An 18,904-nucleotide genomic window follows, 5' to 3' on the forward strand; every position below is an offset into this window, starting at 1 on the left:
AAATAACACAGGCATGAAACCTTATTTCCCTCTATGAACATCATGCTCATTTTGGAGACTACACATTAGTTGTTAGTCTCCAAAATGAGCATGGTGTTCATAAACCTATCAGGATAAAATTTAATGAGGTCATAGACAATGTTCCCTCTAAGCTGCGCACGTGCGCAATTGAGTACTGCTGGCACGCTCTCTGCGCACAGAAAATCTGTGTTGTGCACAAAAAAAATCTAACCTGAATTGAAATTAAAATTAATACTTTAACAATTCTGTTTTGCAGTGTTAGTCAGTGACTGGCTGCTCCCATATGGGATTAGAACGATGCCACCTTATCCCATAGTCCAGCCAATGATGCGATTTACATTCGTATATACGCAGCTAATCAGCGTGGTTGACAGGCTATGACAGCGTCCTTATGTGCCGACACCGGTGTTTTAGCTAGGAAAGCTGCGTGGCTGATGTGGAGTGAAGCCACGTTAATGACAACGTGTACAAGCTGTGAGCAGGACAGACGGAACAATTGACGGAAAAAGTATGGACTTGATTTTCTTCCTGAATACTGTCGTTGTTTATATTTACTGCAGGAATAAACGGTAAAAACGGCGTTTTATAAGAAAAAAGGCTCGAAAGCACTCTCCGCATGTGAGCAAAAACTCCACCCCCCTCTCCCTTTCCTATTCGTCCAAAAAAGTACTATGTCAACCAATCAAAAAATGATATGGCAACGTGGCATCTAGTTGCTAAGAAACGGGGAGAAGTTTTAGGAGTGACGGCGGTGCTTTGAGATGTGAGAGATTTGAGACGTTTAGCGCAAATCTTGTGTAGTTAGTGTGTAGTGTAGTTTTTGTTGTGTGTGTCAGAACAATGAGGCGACTGCTGAATGTTACAGAAGTTACAGGAGTGATACATCTCCTGTTGTAAGGCTTGCAGGTATCAGGCTTGTGATGTTCTCCTTTATCTCATAGTGGACAGAAATTATTTTTTGGAGTGGCAGAAATAATTTGTGTGGCATCAGATTTGATGCAGAACAGCTGATTGTTCTAAAAATTTGAAATGTTTATTTAAAAAACCGCCTTGGCTGCATTAAAAAAATAGCTGCAAATTTTTTTTTTTAAAGAATTAACTATATAATTAATTGCCCAGCATTGGTCATTATATACTATATTTTGCAGACAGAGAGTTACAGGACTCTCTCCCAGACCACAGACTCATAATACAAGTCAGCGCTTTTTAAAAAAGAAAGAAAGTTGTGCTTTCAAAATTGGAGTTCAAGTTATTTTTACTTCCAATAGTGTTAACATACTACACAGGTCAATGACTAGATTTTTTTTTACATTTTCATTGTAAGTGGGCTAAAGCAGTTAATTAAAAGTAGTCTAACATAAATGTAAATGCTGTAATTTGATTATTTTAATAAACCATGTAACTTGGATGGATTAGATGCCGGCGTGACCACAGTGCACACGTCTGATGTCACTCACAGTGGTCCAAGGGATCGCTCAGGGAGTTTGTGTGTTCGCTCAGACACGTGAAAAATTAGAGGGAACATTGGTCATAGACCAAAAGAACAAAAGTTCAGTTTCCTGCAGGTACTTACAAAAGCAACTAAAGGAGTCGCCCCCTGCTGGCAATTAGAAAAATACAGGTTTAAATGAGTTCCCCTTTGGCTTCACATTTCAAATCTGGAAGCTACTCATCTTTTACATGCAGTCTTTGTGTGTGCCCATACACCAGGAAACAGATTCTCAAAATTATTGATGTTTTAATAAAACAATTTCAGTTTACAATTCAAATGCATCAAAAACATTTAAATAACAGAAAACAAGGACAATATCTTAAGACAATTTCAGCAGTTCTATATTTATATTTGCTAAGTTTATCAATTAAAGAAATAATATTTAATAGGATCCTCCACTTTGTGTCTGGGTGAGTAGTGCTTTACAGATGGTGGGAATCACTTTATTAGTATCTTTATCATTTGCTGCAATTCTTCATTGGATTTTCCTGCAGCTGCTCCCATGTCTGTGTCAGAGTTTTGTTCCTTTCCTCCACAGACTGTGCTCTTCACATGAAAATGCAGGAAAAACACAATGCTGCTTTATCATTCTCATACACTTACTTTACTCATACAAGTCATTTGTGGAGTTCAAGAGCAGTCTGCATACAGTACAAAAACAATGCTAACCTTTTCTGAAGGTAGAGATTGCAGGTTTCCTTTAAGGTGTTGTAGCTCAGAGTTTGCTGCTGTCGTGTGGACTCAGGATATGAAACAACGTGCTGCTTAAAGATGTCAGACTCTGCAAAACGGAAGACGAAAAGCTGGCTCTGGCTCCTTTCTTCAGATGTAACACTGCAGCTGGTGTCCTGGTCACCTGGATGAGAAATAAAAAAAAACTTTATTTACAGTATTGTTCTAACATTAATCCAGGAACATGCTGTTATCATAAAATGGTGTTTGGGTTTACCTCGTATGAACAGACTCTGCTGTTTGGAGTTCAGCGCATAAATTGGACTGTGGGGAGTCGTAATGAGATGAGTTGTGGGAGGAGTCAGGAAGCACACAGTGGTGTTGTTGATGACATCTTGGATGGACATTTTTCCACTCCTTTGCATTACAAGTGACTCACAGAGGCAGGAGAAATGAGACAGTAAGATAAGAACTTAAAGTCATTAAAGGGAACCTATTGTGTTGATTTCCTAGTGCTTACTTCTAATTTTGAACCCTACTCCAGTAGCTCTGCATGACTTGCAGTTCAAAATAACCCATTTATCTTATACTAGGTCCACTGAACCTTTACATCATAAAGGTCCAATGGTGCATTTAGTCAGGGGCGTAATTTCCAGGGGGGTTATGACCCCCCTAATAATCAGACCCAGCCAATATAACCCTCCCAATAAAATTATGAATGATCTTGCATAAATAGGCTGTTGATTTTCTTTACTCATTTCAGTTATTACCAGCAAAATAGTTGCATGTTTAATCATCTGGGAATTTACCCAGATTTATTTATTTATTTAGACAGAGATCTTGACACCCCCCAATGTTCAGCACAAAATTATGCCCATGCATTTAGTGCAGTCTCAAGCCTGAGCTTTTGTCTCACAAGGGTTATTTGCCCATACACTGACCTCATTATAAGTATTATGGCAATCCATTGTATATTTTTATCAACAGCTTGAGTATTCCTACCAATCCCTGCAGGAACAGTACTGACGCAGTGACAGTTGGGAGGTCCTTGCTGTCCTTTGGCCTGAACAGACACATAAAGTGATGTGTAAACATTTAATCTAATACAATGCCACGCTACCACGCATGTAAAACTCAGACAACCTTTCAGAGAGCTGCTTTGTGCTGGGTTTTGTCCCCCGTCCAGTTGTGACGGTTTGAATTGCTCCACTTTTACACAATATCAAAAGATGGACTTTTTCAGCAGTAAAAATCTGGAAGTCATCATCAGTCACAGGGCAGCAATCCACAAACTGTACCCTGAATAAGGCGCTGTTTGCTTCTGGCATTAAAACGAGAGACAATGGAGCCCCTGGAAATAAAAACAAAGAGGAATAAACAGGCTAAAATTAGTTTAGAATAGAAATAAATAAAAAGCTTTAAGACTTTTAGCCTCATAGATATTACATCAGAGACTGTGTATTTGTCTGCTATCTGACTCCTGCTAATTAGTGTTTTCAGTCATGTTTTTGTTGGAGAATAAATATATCTGTCAGCTTACTGAGAACATGATTATTAGCTGAACTGTGTTGTCATGTGCACAGCTGGATGCGTGTTTAACTGTGGAAGCACTTAATAATACTGACACTGTTGTGTCAGTATTTTTAAGTGTCAGTAAGGGAGACAAAAGGATGTCTGCCTTTTCTGTCCATGTGTTTGCAGAGACACAGAATAGAAGAAAATGGATATTCTGTGAGGAAACCAATCATTGCTTTTCATCTAACTTCCTGAGAACATCTGATTTTTTTGTATAAGAACTTTAGAATATATTAAAAAAAAGCCCTGCCAATTTACAGGCCCCTTTAAATAAACATGCGTGGGTAAAACTTTGGTGGCTTTTGATTTATTTATTTATTTTTTAGTAGTTTTGAGTCCTCATATCTAACTAAAGTACAAGACGATTTTAAACTCATTCCTGAGTGTCATGAGCTAGAGACAAAATCTTTTTTTTCTTCAGCATATTACCGGTACTCATATTCTCATTCATTTTACTTTAAACATCAAGATCATGGGATATACCATAGTTTCAACAACGGCAGCAATTTAATATTGAGGTAGAGAAACAGGAAAAAGAATTGGTACCCTGATAATTTACTGGAGAAATCTTCCAAAATTGCATTTGAGTAAACTTTCAGCGGTCATATCACCACTTGGGATAAGTTGCTTGTCAAAGGAACTCATATGAGAAGTTTTGATACAGGGCTCACCTTTAGCATTCATTCCTTCTGGGGGGTCAAAGTGATTTCCTATTCTAGACATTCTAAACATTCTATGAAATGGAGAAGCAAAATAGAATGTGAACTGATGTTCACATGTTCTATTTTCCAGATTTCATTTTAACGGAAAACAAGGATGTCTGCAGAAACTCACTAAACTCCCAATCAAAGAAAGCTATGGAGAATTCAACCATGGTGACATTTTAGAGCTGCCCCGTAGGATTTACTTACCGGATCGCCTGTCCCAGACACACACCAAGGCATCACTGAGCCCAAGAGCGATGTAACGGTTGCATTTACTAACAGCTGAGCAGAGGATTTCCATTGCATTTGGCCACAATACATCTGGCATCGGGTCCACATCTGCATCAAACAGAAGGCCATTCCAAAACGTTAAAATAATCTCACTGGTGTAAAGAAAAGTATGCTGTAATATCAGCACTTTTTAAAGCTTTTGTTCTTAGTATCTAGACTTATCTCTTAATTAATAAAATATCATACTTGGGCTGCTCTTTGGTGGTTTTTTTAGGAAATACTGAAGAAGATTACAGCTGCCACTCCACCACACAGCAACAGCGACAAGTAATCCTAAGAAAAGGTCAGACAGTGAAAATGACATTAACAGGAGCATGGTCTGCATACAGACTTGAATATGTCTTTAATGGGTCTGACTGTTGAATGCATAACGAATACAATCCAAAGCAGGAGGATACCCTTGTGACTTTCAATCAGTTCATCAATCATACATATAAGGTCAGAAAGACAGAAGGATCATTATTGTGGAAACTTCCAAATGGGTTTGACATATTTAAATTACTGTTAAGCAATTAAGCAATAACACTTAATGCTACAAACCTGGCTGAAACTCTGCTTTGCTGTCACCAGGACCACAGGGCAGAAGAAAGTGCCACGTGCAATGTCTGGAAAAGATTCAGTAACTAATATGTAACAAAAGAGAGATAATTGTTTGCAGACAGACAGATTACAAATGCTGGAGTACCCAAAGGTGAGTTTTATTTACTCGTTATATTAAGATGTAGAACTAACTCATCTTATGTCTTTAATACTATATTTGCTGATAATGTAGTGACTGGTTTGATTAGTGATTCTTTGCATTTCTGAATGAGTCTGTTAGTGTCATTCTAGTTTTCTTTAGTTAACCACATGAGGTCTTAGAGGGCAACCACACAGGAAGTGAGGAGCACCAATGTGGCAACTACACACCACTAAAAGTCAACAACATTCGACGACTTCAAACGACTACGAGCAAAATATCTGCTGGCGATGCAAAGTGGGCAGATTTTTTAATTTTGAGGTGAGCGAGCAGGATGACATTTACAAATATAAACAAAATGAGCCTATAATTATTATCTAATACAGACAGACAATCTGCAGAATATCTGTGAACTCCCAATCAAGAAAAGCTTTGGAGAATTCAGCCATGGTGATATTTTAGAGATGCCCCGTAGGATTTATTTTAGACAGACAGACTGACCAAAACAAAACAGAGCAACCAATGAAAGCAGCTTAGCTTTGGAATGCTGATTGTATTGGCATGAACTTTATCACACCTTGGGCTTTCATTCATTTCCTTTCTTTTTCCTTCATCTGTACTGAAGGGCGGCTTCTCCAAACGATGGCTGCTGCTCCTGATTATGTCCAGAGCCAAACAGTGCATCAGAAAGTCTGTTGGCTGCGACGTCTCAGGTGGACTACTGAGTGCCTTCTCTGCCAAAAAGCAGAAACATGAAGGTCAGTTGCTTGGCTGCATTTTTATTTCAATCATAAAAACAAGAGATACAATACATAAAAATTGATAGACCCACATACATCTCTGCATGTTTGGTTAAATTGTAGCACAGTGTAAATGTAATGCTTCTGCTCTAACAGAAAAGTTATACCTGTTGGGATTTTTGGTGGCCTGATTTGAATCATTACAGTAACTGGTGACCATTCAGATGAGTTTGGGTTCTGAGGATTAAAAAAAACAAAAAAACTGTTTATTTAATGTGTGATTCAGTCACATGCAATATATAGTCTCGATCAAAAGACTACTTGCAAAATGGCAAAAAATCATATTCTGCATGGTTGGATCTTAACAAGGTTCCAAATAGAGCTTCAACATGCAACAAGAAGAAATGAGAGTGAGACAAAACATCTTTTTTGAGCATGCAATTTATTGAAAACAATACTTAAACTGAAACAGGCTGTTTTACAACTGATCAAAAGTTTAGGACCACATGCCTTTAAAAGGCCAAATCTGTTAAAAAAAAAAAGTGGATTCATTGTCATCCATTGCATACATTTGAAAATCCTAGGTAACTTCCTTATTGCAACCTTCTGCATTCAGAAGGTTTTCAGAAAACCTGACCTCTGACCCTCACATTGAGGTCGAGGTGACTGAGATTCAAACTGAGATTTTTAATACATACACTTATCATATTAATTTGACAGTCCTTGTATCATCTTTCTTGAATTGTCATGTTCACAAAATTTTCAGAAAATTTGACTTCTGACCTTGGCCTTGAGGTCAACGTCATGGATATTTGAACTTGTCTAAGATTTTTAGTAGATATGCCTAAGGTATTAAATATGAAAATCCTAGCTGGGTGTTAATGCTACTTGCCCAGCTGGATGATGACAATACCCCAAGCATTTCAGGTTTAGAGGTAAAATCTAGAAAAACAACCAAAAGGATGGGAAAACCTGAAAAAAAATGATGGTAACATAAGTCTAATATGAAAACAAATGGCATAAAGTACAAAGAGAGACCGGGATGTAACCAGGACTTCAAAATCTTTGGTCTTAGCACTCCTTCCCAGAGTTCGGTACCCAAAACACATTCTTATTTCAGTTTAAACTGTGACTCATTACCTGTGCATTCTCCAACTCTTTCAGCCATGCTGCTGAAGGAAACTGGTAGACCTCAAGCCAAACAGCTCCGCCGCCTGATAGGATACGTAAAATGAATAAAATTTTGCATTTGATTGCAAACTCTGTAACTAAATCCCATCATAAAAACTAAAATAGAAGTTCATACTTACAACTGAGTGATGCAGCTCCATAATTTCCCCCTTCAAACAGTTCAAATGACAAACAAATGCTCCTTTTGTTGATATCTTCCTGTTATTCAAATAATTGATTTGTTTCTTTTTTTTTTTAATAATTAAAAACAGAAAAATTCTAAGTGAAAACCACACCCTGTCCCAGTTATATAAGTCATTTAGTAAAATGTGACAATACACACCATAATGTTAGTAACGCAGAGGAGGTGTATCGAGTCTGAATGATGACCAAAGACTCTCGCAACACCTGTAGATGATAGCAATGATGTCAGTATGATGAATAACATTTAATAATATAGAACCTGTTTACACACTTCAAAAAGCATTACTGTCTAAGGCAGTGGTTCACAAAATGTACAATTAAAATGGAGCATTAAATGCACAAAAAGGCATGAATTAAATAACATTTACTACATTAATTACATCAGATGCCCTGATTAACCTAACAGTGGCTCAGACTGACTGCAAGAATAATATTTTTTATGACTTAAAAATGAACAGTTTTTTGGGTGGAGTTAAGTTATGCTAAGATTGTGCCAAGTAACCCAACAAGGCTCTTGGAAACCAAACATCCCTTCTTAGAGAAAATGTGCCTACTGCACAGATTCCTAACCAGAGGCAGCAGCAAAGTCTGATTGTGTGTAAAAGCGGCCAATAAAAAGAATAGTGACAGGAGCTTGTCCTATCTGTCATAGGGTGAGAGGGCGGGGTGCATCTTGGACAGCTTGCCAGGGCATTGCACGGCCAAATGTCAGTGTGCGTTTGCTAATCTATAAACTTCCAGCTGTCTGATATATTTTTATGGCAAATAATTGTTTTAAACAGCAGAAGCAACCCAAGGAAAGCCTGGTGGACCATAACTCACCCATATCATCAACAGTGCCAAGCAGATACATGGTCTTAGACATACTGGTCATCTGGATAGATGTCATTTCCAGCCTGTCCTGCAGCCACCCTGCAACACGATTCAGAGATGACGCACACCACACAGACAAGCCCCCGGAGTGGCCCAGACAGAGATACCTGCCGTCGTCTGAGCAAGTCAAGCAGTTGGTGTTTCCTGGGAGCTGACAAATGAGGGAAATAAGTATTTATAGAAGCAAGTCTCACCACTAAACACCTTATATCGGCCGCTATTTTGAAACAATAACTTCATGAATTTCATTAATCACAAGTATGTGAAATTGCACGTATAGAATCACCAGTGAAATGAAATCTCATAACAAATGCTCAAAAATACTTACTCACACCTGTAAGTTGTATTTCTACAATCTTCCCACAGGTTTCAATTAGGGGTGCAACGATACTCGTATCGATATTGAACCGTTCGATACAGTGCTTTCGGTTCGGTACGCATATGTATCGAACAATACAAAATTTGTAATTTATTTTATCAACTTTCCTTCTGACGATGCTGTCTGTGTTGAGCGCTCAGTGAATCTGCGTTCGACTACTCCGCCTAGGCTGCACTGTCGAGCGCAGATCCACTGAGCGCTCAACACAGACAGCATCGTCAGAAGAGCACAGGGCAAGCTAGCAAGACAGAAGTTAAGCTCTCCTTGCAACATGGAAAATTGAACCTCCCCCACCCTCATTCAGATCTGGCGTTTGGAAGTATTTTGGTTTTCATGTGACGTATGACCCTGAAGGTAAGCGCGTCATGGACTAAAGTAAAACAGTATGTTGGATGTGCCACGCACTAGTGTGTTAGCACAGTTAGCTCGTTAACGTGTTGGCCGTCTAGCCCCACGCACAGAGATTTGCCGTGTTGTGGCGTTAACGTCATTTCAACGAGATTAACGCTGACAGCACTAGTGGGAACACAACGAATATGACTGCACATTTACACCGACATCATCCTAGTGCAAAGACAAGTGGAAGCAGACAAAAACAACAAGCATGCATGCTACAAACTTTACCCGAGTCATTTAGACAGCCGTTAGCACATGATTCTCCTTATGCGGACCTGATATGTTTAATATTGTGGCGAGCTCAGACAAGGTGGAGACGGAGGTGTCGTTTGGTCTTGCTTCCCGTGAGCTAGCCAGGTAGCACAGCAGTTTATTGACATCTGCAGAAGAACACTGCCGCTAGCTAACTGCTCAGCGCGGCAACAGCACAGCAGCAACAACAACAACAACAACACACCGTCGCAGCGAGAGGGCGTCACCCGTCACTATGGCAACATAAACAAAACATAACTGTACAAACAGAACCGCGAACAGCCCTGACCCGCTACATTGCCCCCAACTAAGGGGTCAGTCGTCCCCGACGACCCCATTACCCCACACAAAGTCCTGCAAATGTCCAGGTGCCTTCTTTTGGCGCACCGGCCGGTCACGACCGGCGGGGGAAAAGTCACTCGGGTCAGAACATGGAGTGCCACCATCATCCCACTTCTGACACCAATGTGGCGAGCTCAGACAAGGAGGAGACAGAGGTGTTGTTTGGTCTTGCTTCCCGTGAGCTAGCCAGGGAGCACAGCCGTTTATTGACATCTGCAGAAGAACACTGCCGCTAGCTAACTGCTCAGCGCGGCAACAGCACAGCAACAACAACAACACATAGGGCGCCCTCTGACCCCGGAAGGACACACCGTCGCAGCGAGAGGGCGTCACCCGTCACTATGGCAACATAAACAAAACATAACTGTACAAACAGAACCGCGAACAGCCCTGACCCGCTACATTGCCCCCAACTAAGGGGTCAGTCGTCCCCGACGACCCCATTACCCCACACAAAGTCCTGCAAATGTCCAGGTGCCTTCTTTTGGCGCACCGGCCGGTCACGACCGGCGGGGGAAAAGTCACTCGGGTCAGAACATGGAGTGCCACCATCATCCCACTTCTGACACCAATGTGGCGAGCTCAGACAAGGAGGAGACGGAGGTGTCGTTTGGTCTTGCTTCCCGTGAGCTAGCCAGGGAGCACAGCCGTTTATTGACATCTGCAGAAGAACGCTGCCGCTAGCTAACTGCTCAGCGCGGCAACCGCACAGCAACAACACACAGGGCGCCCTCTGACCCCGGAAGGACACACCGTCGCAGCGAGAGGGCGTCACCCGTCACTATGGCAACATAAACAAAACATAACTGTACAAACAGAACCCCAAACAGCCCTGACCCGCTACAATATGCTGCTGAGAATATAGCCCAGAAGAAGCGTATAGTATAGCTTTTATTTTGGAAAGAGCCATTTCTCTGTAATAAACTCTCTTTTCCAAAGATGAGTGATTCCTCAATCAGATTTATTTTTTAAATTACTTTTGTTTCAGCAACATTAAATTTAAAAACTGTACTTTTGAGTTAAAATATATATTTATAATTTTAATAAATGACAAATTAAAAAGGCATGAACATTTTTTTTGTATCGAAAAAATATCGAACCGTGACACCAAAGTATCGAACTGAACCGAACCGTGAATTTTGTGTATTGTTGCACCCCTAGTTTCAATTCATAATTCTTCAAATAACACATTTCTAAATTAGAATGAGTATGAAAACATCTACATTTTGTTTAACGAAACTGTTATTTTTATTTGACAACCTTTGTTTTCTTCATTGTAAAAAAATGGAATAGCTCTGTTTGCTGGTTCAGAGTTGACTGGATATATTTCATACTGGTCTACACAAAAATCAAGTTCTCACTTTGGCCAAGTGCCAACAGATGCCACGTTGCTACATGGATATAAAAATGTGAGAAAACATCAGATTATGAGCTTTCAAAATGTCTTATTGACAGTTTTCACAAAGTAAATCATGTTCTATTATTGGTTTGTTAAATACATATTTCTTTGGTTTAGGAATCAAATGCATGGTGTCCAAATGAGTGGACATGTTTGTAACTCCCTGAAAAATGAGTTCATGAACAAAATTTCAATTGCATTTTTGGGTTGTTTTTCTTTTTGTGCTTAAAGAGGAATAAAAATCTAAGGAAAAAATCGTGACTGAGGCCCTCATAATTAATGCATGAGATAGTTAAACTTAAAACTTTACATGTCAAGATCTTTGTACCTGCATCATACCAGTAAGTTCCAAAGTAGGTGTCTCATCCCTGGATGTCTTTGCGTTATGGGCTGATTCCATTTCTTTTCTTGTGATGAAGAATAAACCTGGAGAGAGAATCGAGAGCTCTCATGTCGTCTTTGTTTACCTCCACAACAGAAATGTTTTTTTTTTTTAGAAAGAAATAGATGTCTGTGAAATAAGACAACACAGACTCACTGCTTTAACTATATATAGATTTTACTCATCTGCCCCTTTATTAGCTAGAAAAAGCCCTGAAGTTAATTCAGTATAAAGTATTCCAAAAACATGTAGAATATGGTCGTTACTATGCAGGAACTGAAATAGCCTTAAATGTCACAGTGGAAAAAGCTGATACTATTTATATGCCGCTGAAAGTATTTATTGGAAATAAATAAAATAACAAAATGAATCAGATTAGCCCTTTTCGTAACACTTGATGTCGTTCACTAAATACTTTAGAGCATAGAGTTTACAACTTTACACACAGACTGATTCATACGGCCTAGATGTGGCTGAAAAAGAGTTCAGTGAGGTCACTGGTTAGCAGTGTTGGGCAAGTTACTTTGAAAAGTAATTAATTATAGTTACTAGTTACTTCTTCAAAAAAGTAACTGAGTTAGTAACTGAGTTACAATTTTCTAAAAGTAATTAATTACTTGAAAAGTAACTATTGCGTTACTTTAAAAAACAAAAACAAAAAAACGTTTAACCCTGTGGGGTCCAGGTTGTAACTGCAGCCATTTTTAACTACTTTTGATGTTTTCTCTAAATTTTACCTTTAAAAACTATTTACCTTTCCTTGTTTGGTATCTTCCTTTTCAGCACAACCTCACGTGTCTGAATTTACAGTTATGTTTTCATTTTGACATACTGTATTAACACAATGATCTAAAATCACACAAAAAACATCAAATCAGAGTAGAAAAAGTTATATTTTTTACTGTAACAACCACAAACATGTATAATGAATCATATTTCATAACTTTAAATGCAAATATAAATGGTCAATTTTAAAATCCTATGCACAAGTTTTGCAAACAATAAAGTTATTTGCATCTATTTACCTTTTACCTTGATTTTCTAAATAACCATTTCAAACTATTTACAGAACAATCAGCTGTTCATTTTTCAATAAGATGCCACACAAAAATAATTTCTGTCCACTATAAAGGAGAACATCACAGCCTAAATCCTGTAGGTCTGACAGCAGCAGGTGTATCACTCCTTTTTCTATCTGGAGACAGCAGTCACCTCATTGTTCTGACACACAACACAAAACTATCCACAACACTACACTCCCATCACTGCTGGTTAGCCTGGAGGCTAACAATGAGCTGACACCACAGATAAAAAAAATCGTCATATAAAGCTGTTTAACTCAGGACAAAAAAGGGGCAGCTTGTAAAACAACTATTAGATCACAAACAAAAGTATTTTAGTGTAAGTGTAATTTTAGACCAGAGTGGAAAAGCACTGAAAATGGATATGTTGGTCTTACCTCAGCTTTGTGAACTCTGAACGGGCTTGATGTTTCACGGTCGCTATGACAACCGACTGGCTCCACCCCGACCGCGGTTTAAAGCTGCTTTGTGTCAGGAGGAGCTACACACCGGCGTGGATGCTACAGAAGAACGGTCACAGTGAGATCTGCAGCCCTGCGATCTAATCTATGTCTGAAGAAAGTGCATGTTCTACTCTTGTGATAAATGACTGATAAAATATTATTCTTATGTGCACTTTCTGTAAAGCAGAAGGTATATTTTTTTTATATTTGGTAGCACTTTTTAATAATTTCACACTATTAAGCATGATTAAAGTATTGGTAAGGTATTATAGAGTACTTAATTTAGCATTTATAGACATTGCCCTGCTTTAGTATGCCATTTATAAATATAGATATTTTATTATGACTATGATTACGATTGTTACTGTGATAGCTCTACATGATGTAACAGTAACAGATGGAGAGACATACCTGTATTTATAAATGACATACTGAGGAGGACTCTCTCTTTCTCATTTATCTTTGAATGTTATTCCATGTGGTTTAAGGGTTTCTGTTTCTCAAAATCATACTTTACTTATAGCATATGCATATTTATCTGTTCCCACTCTCCTGTTAGACGAGTGGACCAATCTTTGCCTACTGCAAGTGCCAACATCTGTATGATGTATAGAAAAATTTTACACACATTAAAGACACTTTTTTGCACTAAGCAGCAACCTCTGCAGCTAAAAATTCAAACCAATTATAATACCAACGAGTGCAGTTTCTCTGGTGGTCGCTCCCAATTTTATTTATATAACACAAAATCACAGCAGCAGTCATAAACAGTATTTCTTTTGTGCTATCATTTTAATAGAACTCTTCAAGCATGTCAGCCTTGCAACTACTCAACCCGCTGAACCCAGCACACATGAATAAGCAGCCAAAACTTAACTGAACTGGTCTGTGTTTTTCATTGCAAGTTGGAGAATGATACTGGGATGAGGTCAACATAGGGACAAGCTGATGGTCTTCTGTTGTTCTCCTTTTATAACATGGTAGTTAACAGTATATAAAATAGTGTTTTGTGCCTCAAGTGCCGCCTTGCAACTCTGTGAATGTTTTCAGATCTCATCCATCTGGATACCAGAGTTAGTCTGTATCTTTGCAGTAAGTAGCAGATGTGTGTATTCAGGCACTGCATCTGTACAGTTTATCAATGCAGCTTGCTAACCACAGTTACTAGTGTTAGCTGATGACTTAACCTACATTCTCAAATATGGTAACTTCCAGCTAAACAGGCAAAAATGAAGCAATTATAATAAAATGAATGTGGCTTTCAAAACGCATGCTATGACCATCTTTATTATACAGTTTACAGTTACCCTCCAAGTATACCAAAATGCAAAATTAATAGGACTGTTTCATGCATGTGAAGCATTATAATGATATGGTATTGCACTGTGTTAACTGACAGGATTTTATAGCCAGCTGGCCTTCGCTTTAACAATTAAGGAAACAAAACATATTATTATTCAGGATCTAAAAGCTTGAATTTTAAAGATCTTGATTTAGCCCATCCTTTACATTTGACACTTTAAGTTTTAAAGTTTGCAGTTCTTACACTTTTGACAAAGGAAAACTCTCTTGCTGCAGGATAATCATCTGCAAATGGATTTTTATCACAAACTGACAACATTGTTGTTAGCCCTTTATAAAACAGAAAAATATAAAATGTCTTATACAATAATTTCTTGGCTTCTACTTATACCTGTGTATGAGGGTGCCTGCGTGCATAAAGAAAACATGATTGCTGTGTGCACAAAAAAATAAGAGCGATCTACAAAGAAAAATGTCTGTGGTTATAGATCTCTTTGATGGTTTTATTTGTTTGAAATTTGCACAATAGAAGAAGAGAAAGTACACAACTGTAAAATGCAGTTCATAATGCATACGCCCCTCTCCGGGTCTTCATTGTTGGTGATACTTTTATCCTGCTCAATCGCCCAAATATAATCATACCCTCTTAATCACAACAATCCAAAAATAATTATGGTTTTCCATCAATAATCTGACACATCTATTCCTTTCTTTCTATAAATCTTTTCATAATTACCACTTGTTCGTCAATTGTTAATTTTAAGATTGGGCTTTTTGTGCTTGAAATATGGCCGAAATCACTAAAAGGCAAATTTTCAAATCAAACTACTCTGTGTGCTCAGAAAGTAAAACAGGGTGTCAACAGGAATATCGGCAGCATTAGAAATATATAAGTGTTATTCTTAATGGCGAATGCCTGCACATTTACCTCAGTGATGAATAAAGCAAAAATGTACCAGAATGATTACAAATGCAACAAATGAGTAAGCAATGTCATCACAGGAAACAGAGAACGTTAAATTACATTAAGAATACAGAAAGCCACTGTTGGCAATCATTTAAACAGTTTTAAACAGCAAACAGTAGTAATAAGGCAGATAACAGATGAGTGTGTGTATGGATAATGAGCATCTTGATATTGGCAGTTTGAAGACTATATAAGTATCCTTAAGGCTTCTATGTCAATGACTGTGTAATGACATTCAATACAAAAGCTGCAGCCACAATGGACAAATACACTCTGAATAGGCACTGATTAAAAGTTGAGACTCAGCTCTCCAAGCTTAAAATACCTAAATACTACAACATATAGTAAGTTAGCAAATGCACACATTTTACCAATATAGTGGCAGCTTCTTGAAACCCGTCACTGTACACTATAAAACATCCTCAGTTAACTACTTTTATTTTCTAATAAGCCAAAAAAAGCAACACAATATGAACATCAACCCTCATAAAGGTGAACTTTTCTCATAAGTAAAATGACTGTGGGGTTAATTATCCAATTTACACGGGAATACTTCTTTAATGACGGCATTTATGTTCATTGTACCTACGCGGACACTTCATTAGGTATATCTGGCTAGCATGGGCTGGACCCCCGTTTGCCTTCGGAACAGCACATATTCAACAAGGTGCTGAAAACATTCCTCAGCTTGTTGCACAAGCTGTTGCTGTGTGCAACAGCTTCACACAGCTGTTGCAGATTCGTCACCTGCACATCCACGATGTGGAGTTCTTAATCCACTGTATCTCAAAGGTGCTCTATTCAATTGTAATGTAGTGGCTGTGGAGCTCATTTGAGTATAGTGAACTCATTGTCGTGTTGAAAAACCAGTTTGAGATGATTTGAACGTCGTGACAGGTCACCTTATCCTAATGGTCGTTTATCATTATTTAAATGATGCTCGTGTGGTAAGGGGCCAAAGTGTGCCGAGAAAATGCCAAATTCTGTCCCCAGTGTAACAGCTGAAATGAACACTCCTCAGACTGAGTAACATTTCTTCAGTCTTTTTTCCCCAATTTTGGTGAGTGTGCCGAAACTGTAGCCTGTTCTTAGTTGACAGGAGTTCCAACCAGTGTGGCATTCTGCTGCAATGTTCAAACTGCATACCTCAGTTTTAAGAAGTGGTTACTGTTGCCTTCCTGTCAGCCTGAATCAGTCTGGTTATTCTCCTGTGACATCAAAGCATTTTCGCCCAGAGAACAGCAGCTCACTGGATATTGTCTCTTTTTTTGGACCATTGTCTGTAAACCATGGAGTTGGTGGTGTGGGAAAAATCCCAGCAGGTCAGCAGTTTCTGAAATGCACAGACCAGCTGGGATTCTAGCACAAACAACCGCGCCAACTTCAAAGGCACTTAATCACCTTTCTTCCCCATTCTGATGCTTGGTTTGAACTTCAGCAGGTCTTGTCTACATGCCTAAATGCATTGAGTTGCTGCCATGTGATTGGCTGATTTGGTCTTTAAAAATGAGTTGAACAAGTGTGCCTACTAAAATGAATGCAAACTGTTCTGTTCATTTAACTGTTTTCATCTAACTGAGCTGCTTTTAATTGCATCAAGGCTTCTGCTGCAGTAAACCTTGTTGCTTTGTCTCTATGAGCCATGGCTCACTACGAAACACAACGATGTAGTACTTAGAAGTGGAAAATTACAATAAATCAAACCCCATGATGTTGGAAACCTTGCACAGATTTCCAGGATCATAACTGACCCCACAACTTTCCAATATCCTTGCCACATCAATGTGCCAATTCATGAAAAAAATAAAGTAGTTTTTGCCATTGTGATCTAAAAAATGTTCACAGCAGCACTGAATTTTAAAGTAACAGGTTTGCTATGTGCCTCATTCTTTTAATCTATTTTTATAGTGTACAAGTGAATGGTTTCAAACATAGCTGGAGAGTTAGGTGACGTGTCTATTCACTGCTACCGAGGCCTTCTGTAGCTATATTAATCTTTTAATATTTAGAGTCCTTTGGGGCTGCAGAGACAAAACACACAGTAAGTTATGATACTTTCATCTACAACCTCTCCCCCTCTTGATGGATACAAACACTTAGATCTACCAAGACCGGCTACCACGATCTGTGGAGACCAGCGACACAGGAATGAGGAAAATCATTTCAAAATAAATACATCAGTAGTTCTATGTAAAAAGAGACAAAGACACTTCTTTCCAGTAGGTTTAAATACTTTAAACTAGACTTGCTGCTTGCTTATTAATGACGTCTGAGCATTTTGGTCAGTTTAGCAAAAGAAAGGGAGTGTACTTAATAAATACTTAATAAATACGGCACATATCGACTTATTGCAGTAAGTTTCATGTGAACCTGAAGCTCTTAACATGTTTAACCAGGTAATTGAGAACAAATTTTTGCTAATTGGATTCAGCAGCTTTCAAAATGAGCCCGAATCAATTTAGTGTGTGAGATGTGAAGATCGCATACTTCATAAAAAGTAAGAAACCAGCTGACTCCAGCTAAACAGCAGGAACCTCTTACAGGCTGCATCGCAAAATGTCATTATCTTACATGACTTTTTGTTTTGCCACAGGGTGACAATTATTCCACTTATTTCCAGTACAGAACAAACATAATGCAGAACTCTAAAACATCCCTTCCTCCAAGATAAATGCCTGAAGCACTGCAGGTGGAAAAAGAGAGGGGAAAAAATCTCACCCACTTTGCATAATAAGACATGAAGGATAAATCTGAAAAAAAATTATTTGAATCATTTCATTTTCTCTTTTTCTTTGCAGTGCACAGCTTCTGTCATTAATCGCAAATTAGGGTGCTTTGATAAGAACCTGAACTGTAGTGTCTCTTTTATGCTGCTTATTTAAATCTTTAAATGTTAAAAAAAAAGAGAGAGTGAAAAACCGCCTGAGGCAATGTTTGACTGAGCAAGTCTCAAAAACAAAGGGAATAAGTTAAAGTCACTTCTACCTTTGATATATTTCAATTCAAATGTCTGACACCGAGTCTGGCTGACAGAAGGTTTTAGGAAATGTATCTGTCTTGGCAAAGTGAGGTTCACAGTCCTCATTAGTGCCAAGACTCTCTCTTTGCCTCTCCCTCTGACTTCTTAAATCCATGAGATATCTTTTAAGAAGTCATAACTACACAACGAAAAGACCACAACAGAAATCTGCTATAGATTTAATATCATCAACGCTCACGGCATCATTTGTGGTCTGCAATAGTGTCTGCCTTTTTCATATACCGTAAAACCTTTTCACCATATAAAAACTCTTTGTTTGACACTCTGTTTGTGTATGCATATATGAAAATCTGCTACGAGGAAGCTTTAGAGACGTCATAGTCCATGATGAGCTGCTTGATATATGAAAGTTTTTCGTGGAGATACTCGCAGTGTTTCTTTTCTTCCCGGTAACCGGGGAACTTCTGTGGAGACAAAAAAAAAAAAAAAAAGTGTATTATTAAAAGAGTTTTACATGGTTTTCCTCTATGTTCACGCCTACAAAACTTACATAGTAGAC

At 38.5% G+C, this 18,904-nt stretch overlaps 2 protein-coding genes across 2 annotated transcripts in view; both read right to left on the minus strand.

The window, feature by feature from the left end:
• Positions 1–1,739: 1,739 nt before the first annotated feature.
• On the minus strand, positions 1,740–13,088 carry wdr93 (WD repeat domain 93). Its single transcript, XM_004539596.2, has 16 exons — positions 13,031–13,088; positions 11,529–11,615; positions 8,371–8,572; positions 7,688–7,752; positions 7,485–7,563; positions 7,315–7,388; positions 6,342–6,411; positions 6,012–6,168; positions 5,296–5,360; positions 4,942–5,028; positions 4,672–4,803; positions 3,329–3,536; positions 3,188–3,248; positions 2,463–2,619; positions 2,183–2,369; positions 1,740–2,059 (listed from the first exon to the last, which is right to left on the minus strand). Exons 2-16 carry the CDS (start codon positions 11,553–11,555, stop codon positions 1,972–1,974), a joined length of 1,659 nt encoding a protein of 552 aa, XP_004539653.1. The 5' UTR covers positions 11,556–11,615; positions 13,031–13,088; the 3' UTR covers positions 1,740–1,971.
• A 1,799-nt stretch (positions 13,089–14,887) lies between these two features.
• LOC101477985 (RNA polymerase II elongation factor ELL) overlaps positions 14,888–18,904 on the minus strand; it is a 35,932-nt gene continuing 31,915 nt past the window's right edge. Inside the window, exon 12 of the mRNA XM_004539595.6 lies at positions 14,888–18,809. Within this exon, the coding sequence (XP_004539652.1) occupies positions 18,699–18,809 (111 nt within the window). The 3' untranslated portion in view covers positions 14,888–18,698. The remainder of the gene's footprint in view (positions 18,810–18,904) is intronic.

Source organism: Maylandia zebra, linkage group LG1, assembly GCF_041146795.1.
Source record: "Maylandia zebra isolate NMK-2024a linkage group LG1, Mzebra_GT3a, whole genome shotgun sequence".
Classification (NCBI taxonomy): Eukaryota; Metazoa; Chordata; class Actinopteri; order Cichliformes; family Cichlidae; genus Maylandia; species Maylandia zebra.

What these genes read in the sequence shown, in the direction of transcription:
- wdr93 (XM_004539596.2), bottom strand. Translation starts at nt 11,555, where the DNA reads ATGAGACACCTACTTTGGAACTTACTG. An exon ending in TGTCTGGGACAGGCGATCCG is followed by an intron (nt 3,537 to 4,671) that starts GTAAGTAAATCC and finishes TTTTATTTCCAG; the next exon opens with GGGCTCCATTGTCTCTCGTT. An exon ending in AATCTCTACCTTCAGAAAAG is followed by an intron (nt 2,060 to 2,182) that starts GTTAGCATTGTT and finishes TTTCATGTGAAG; the next exon opens with AGCACAGTCTGTGGAGGAAA.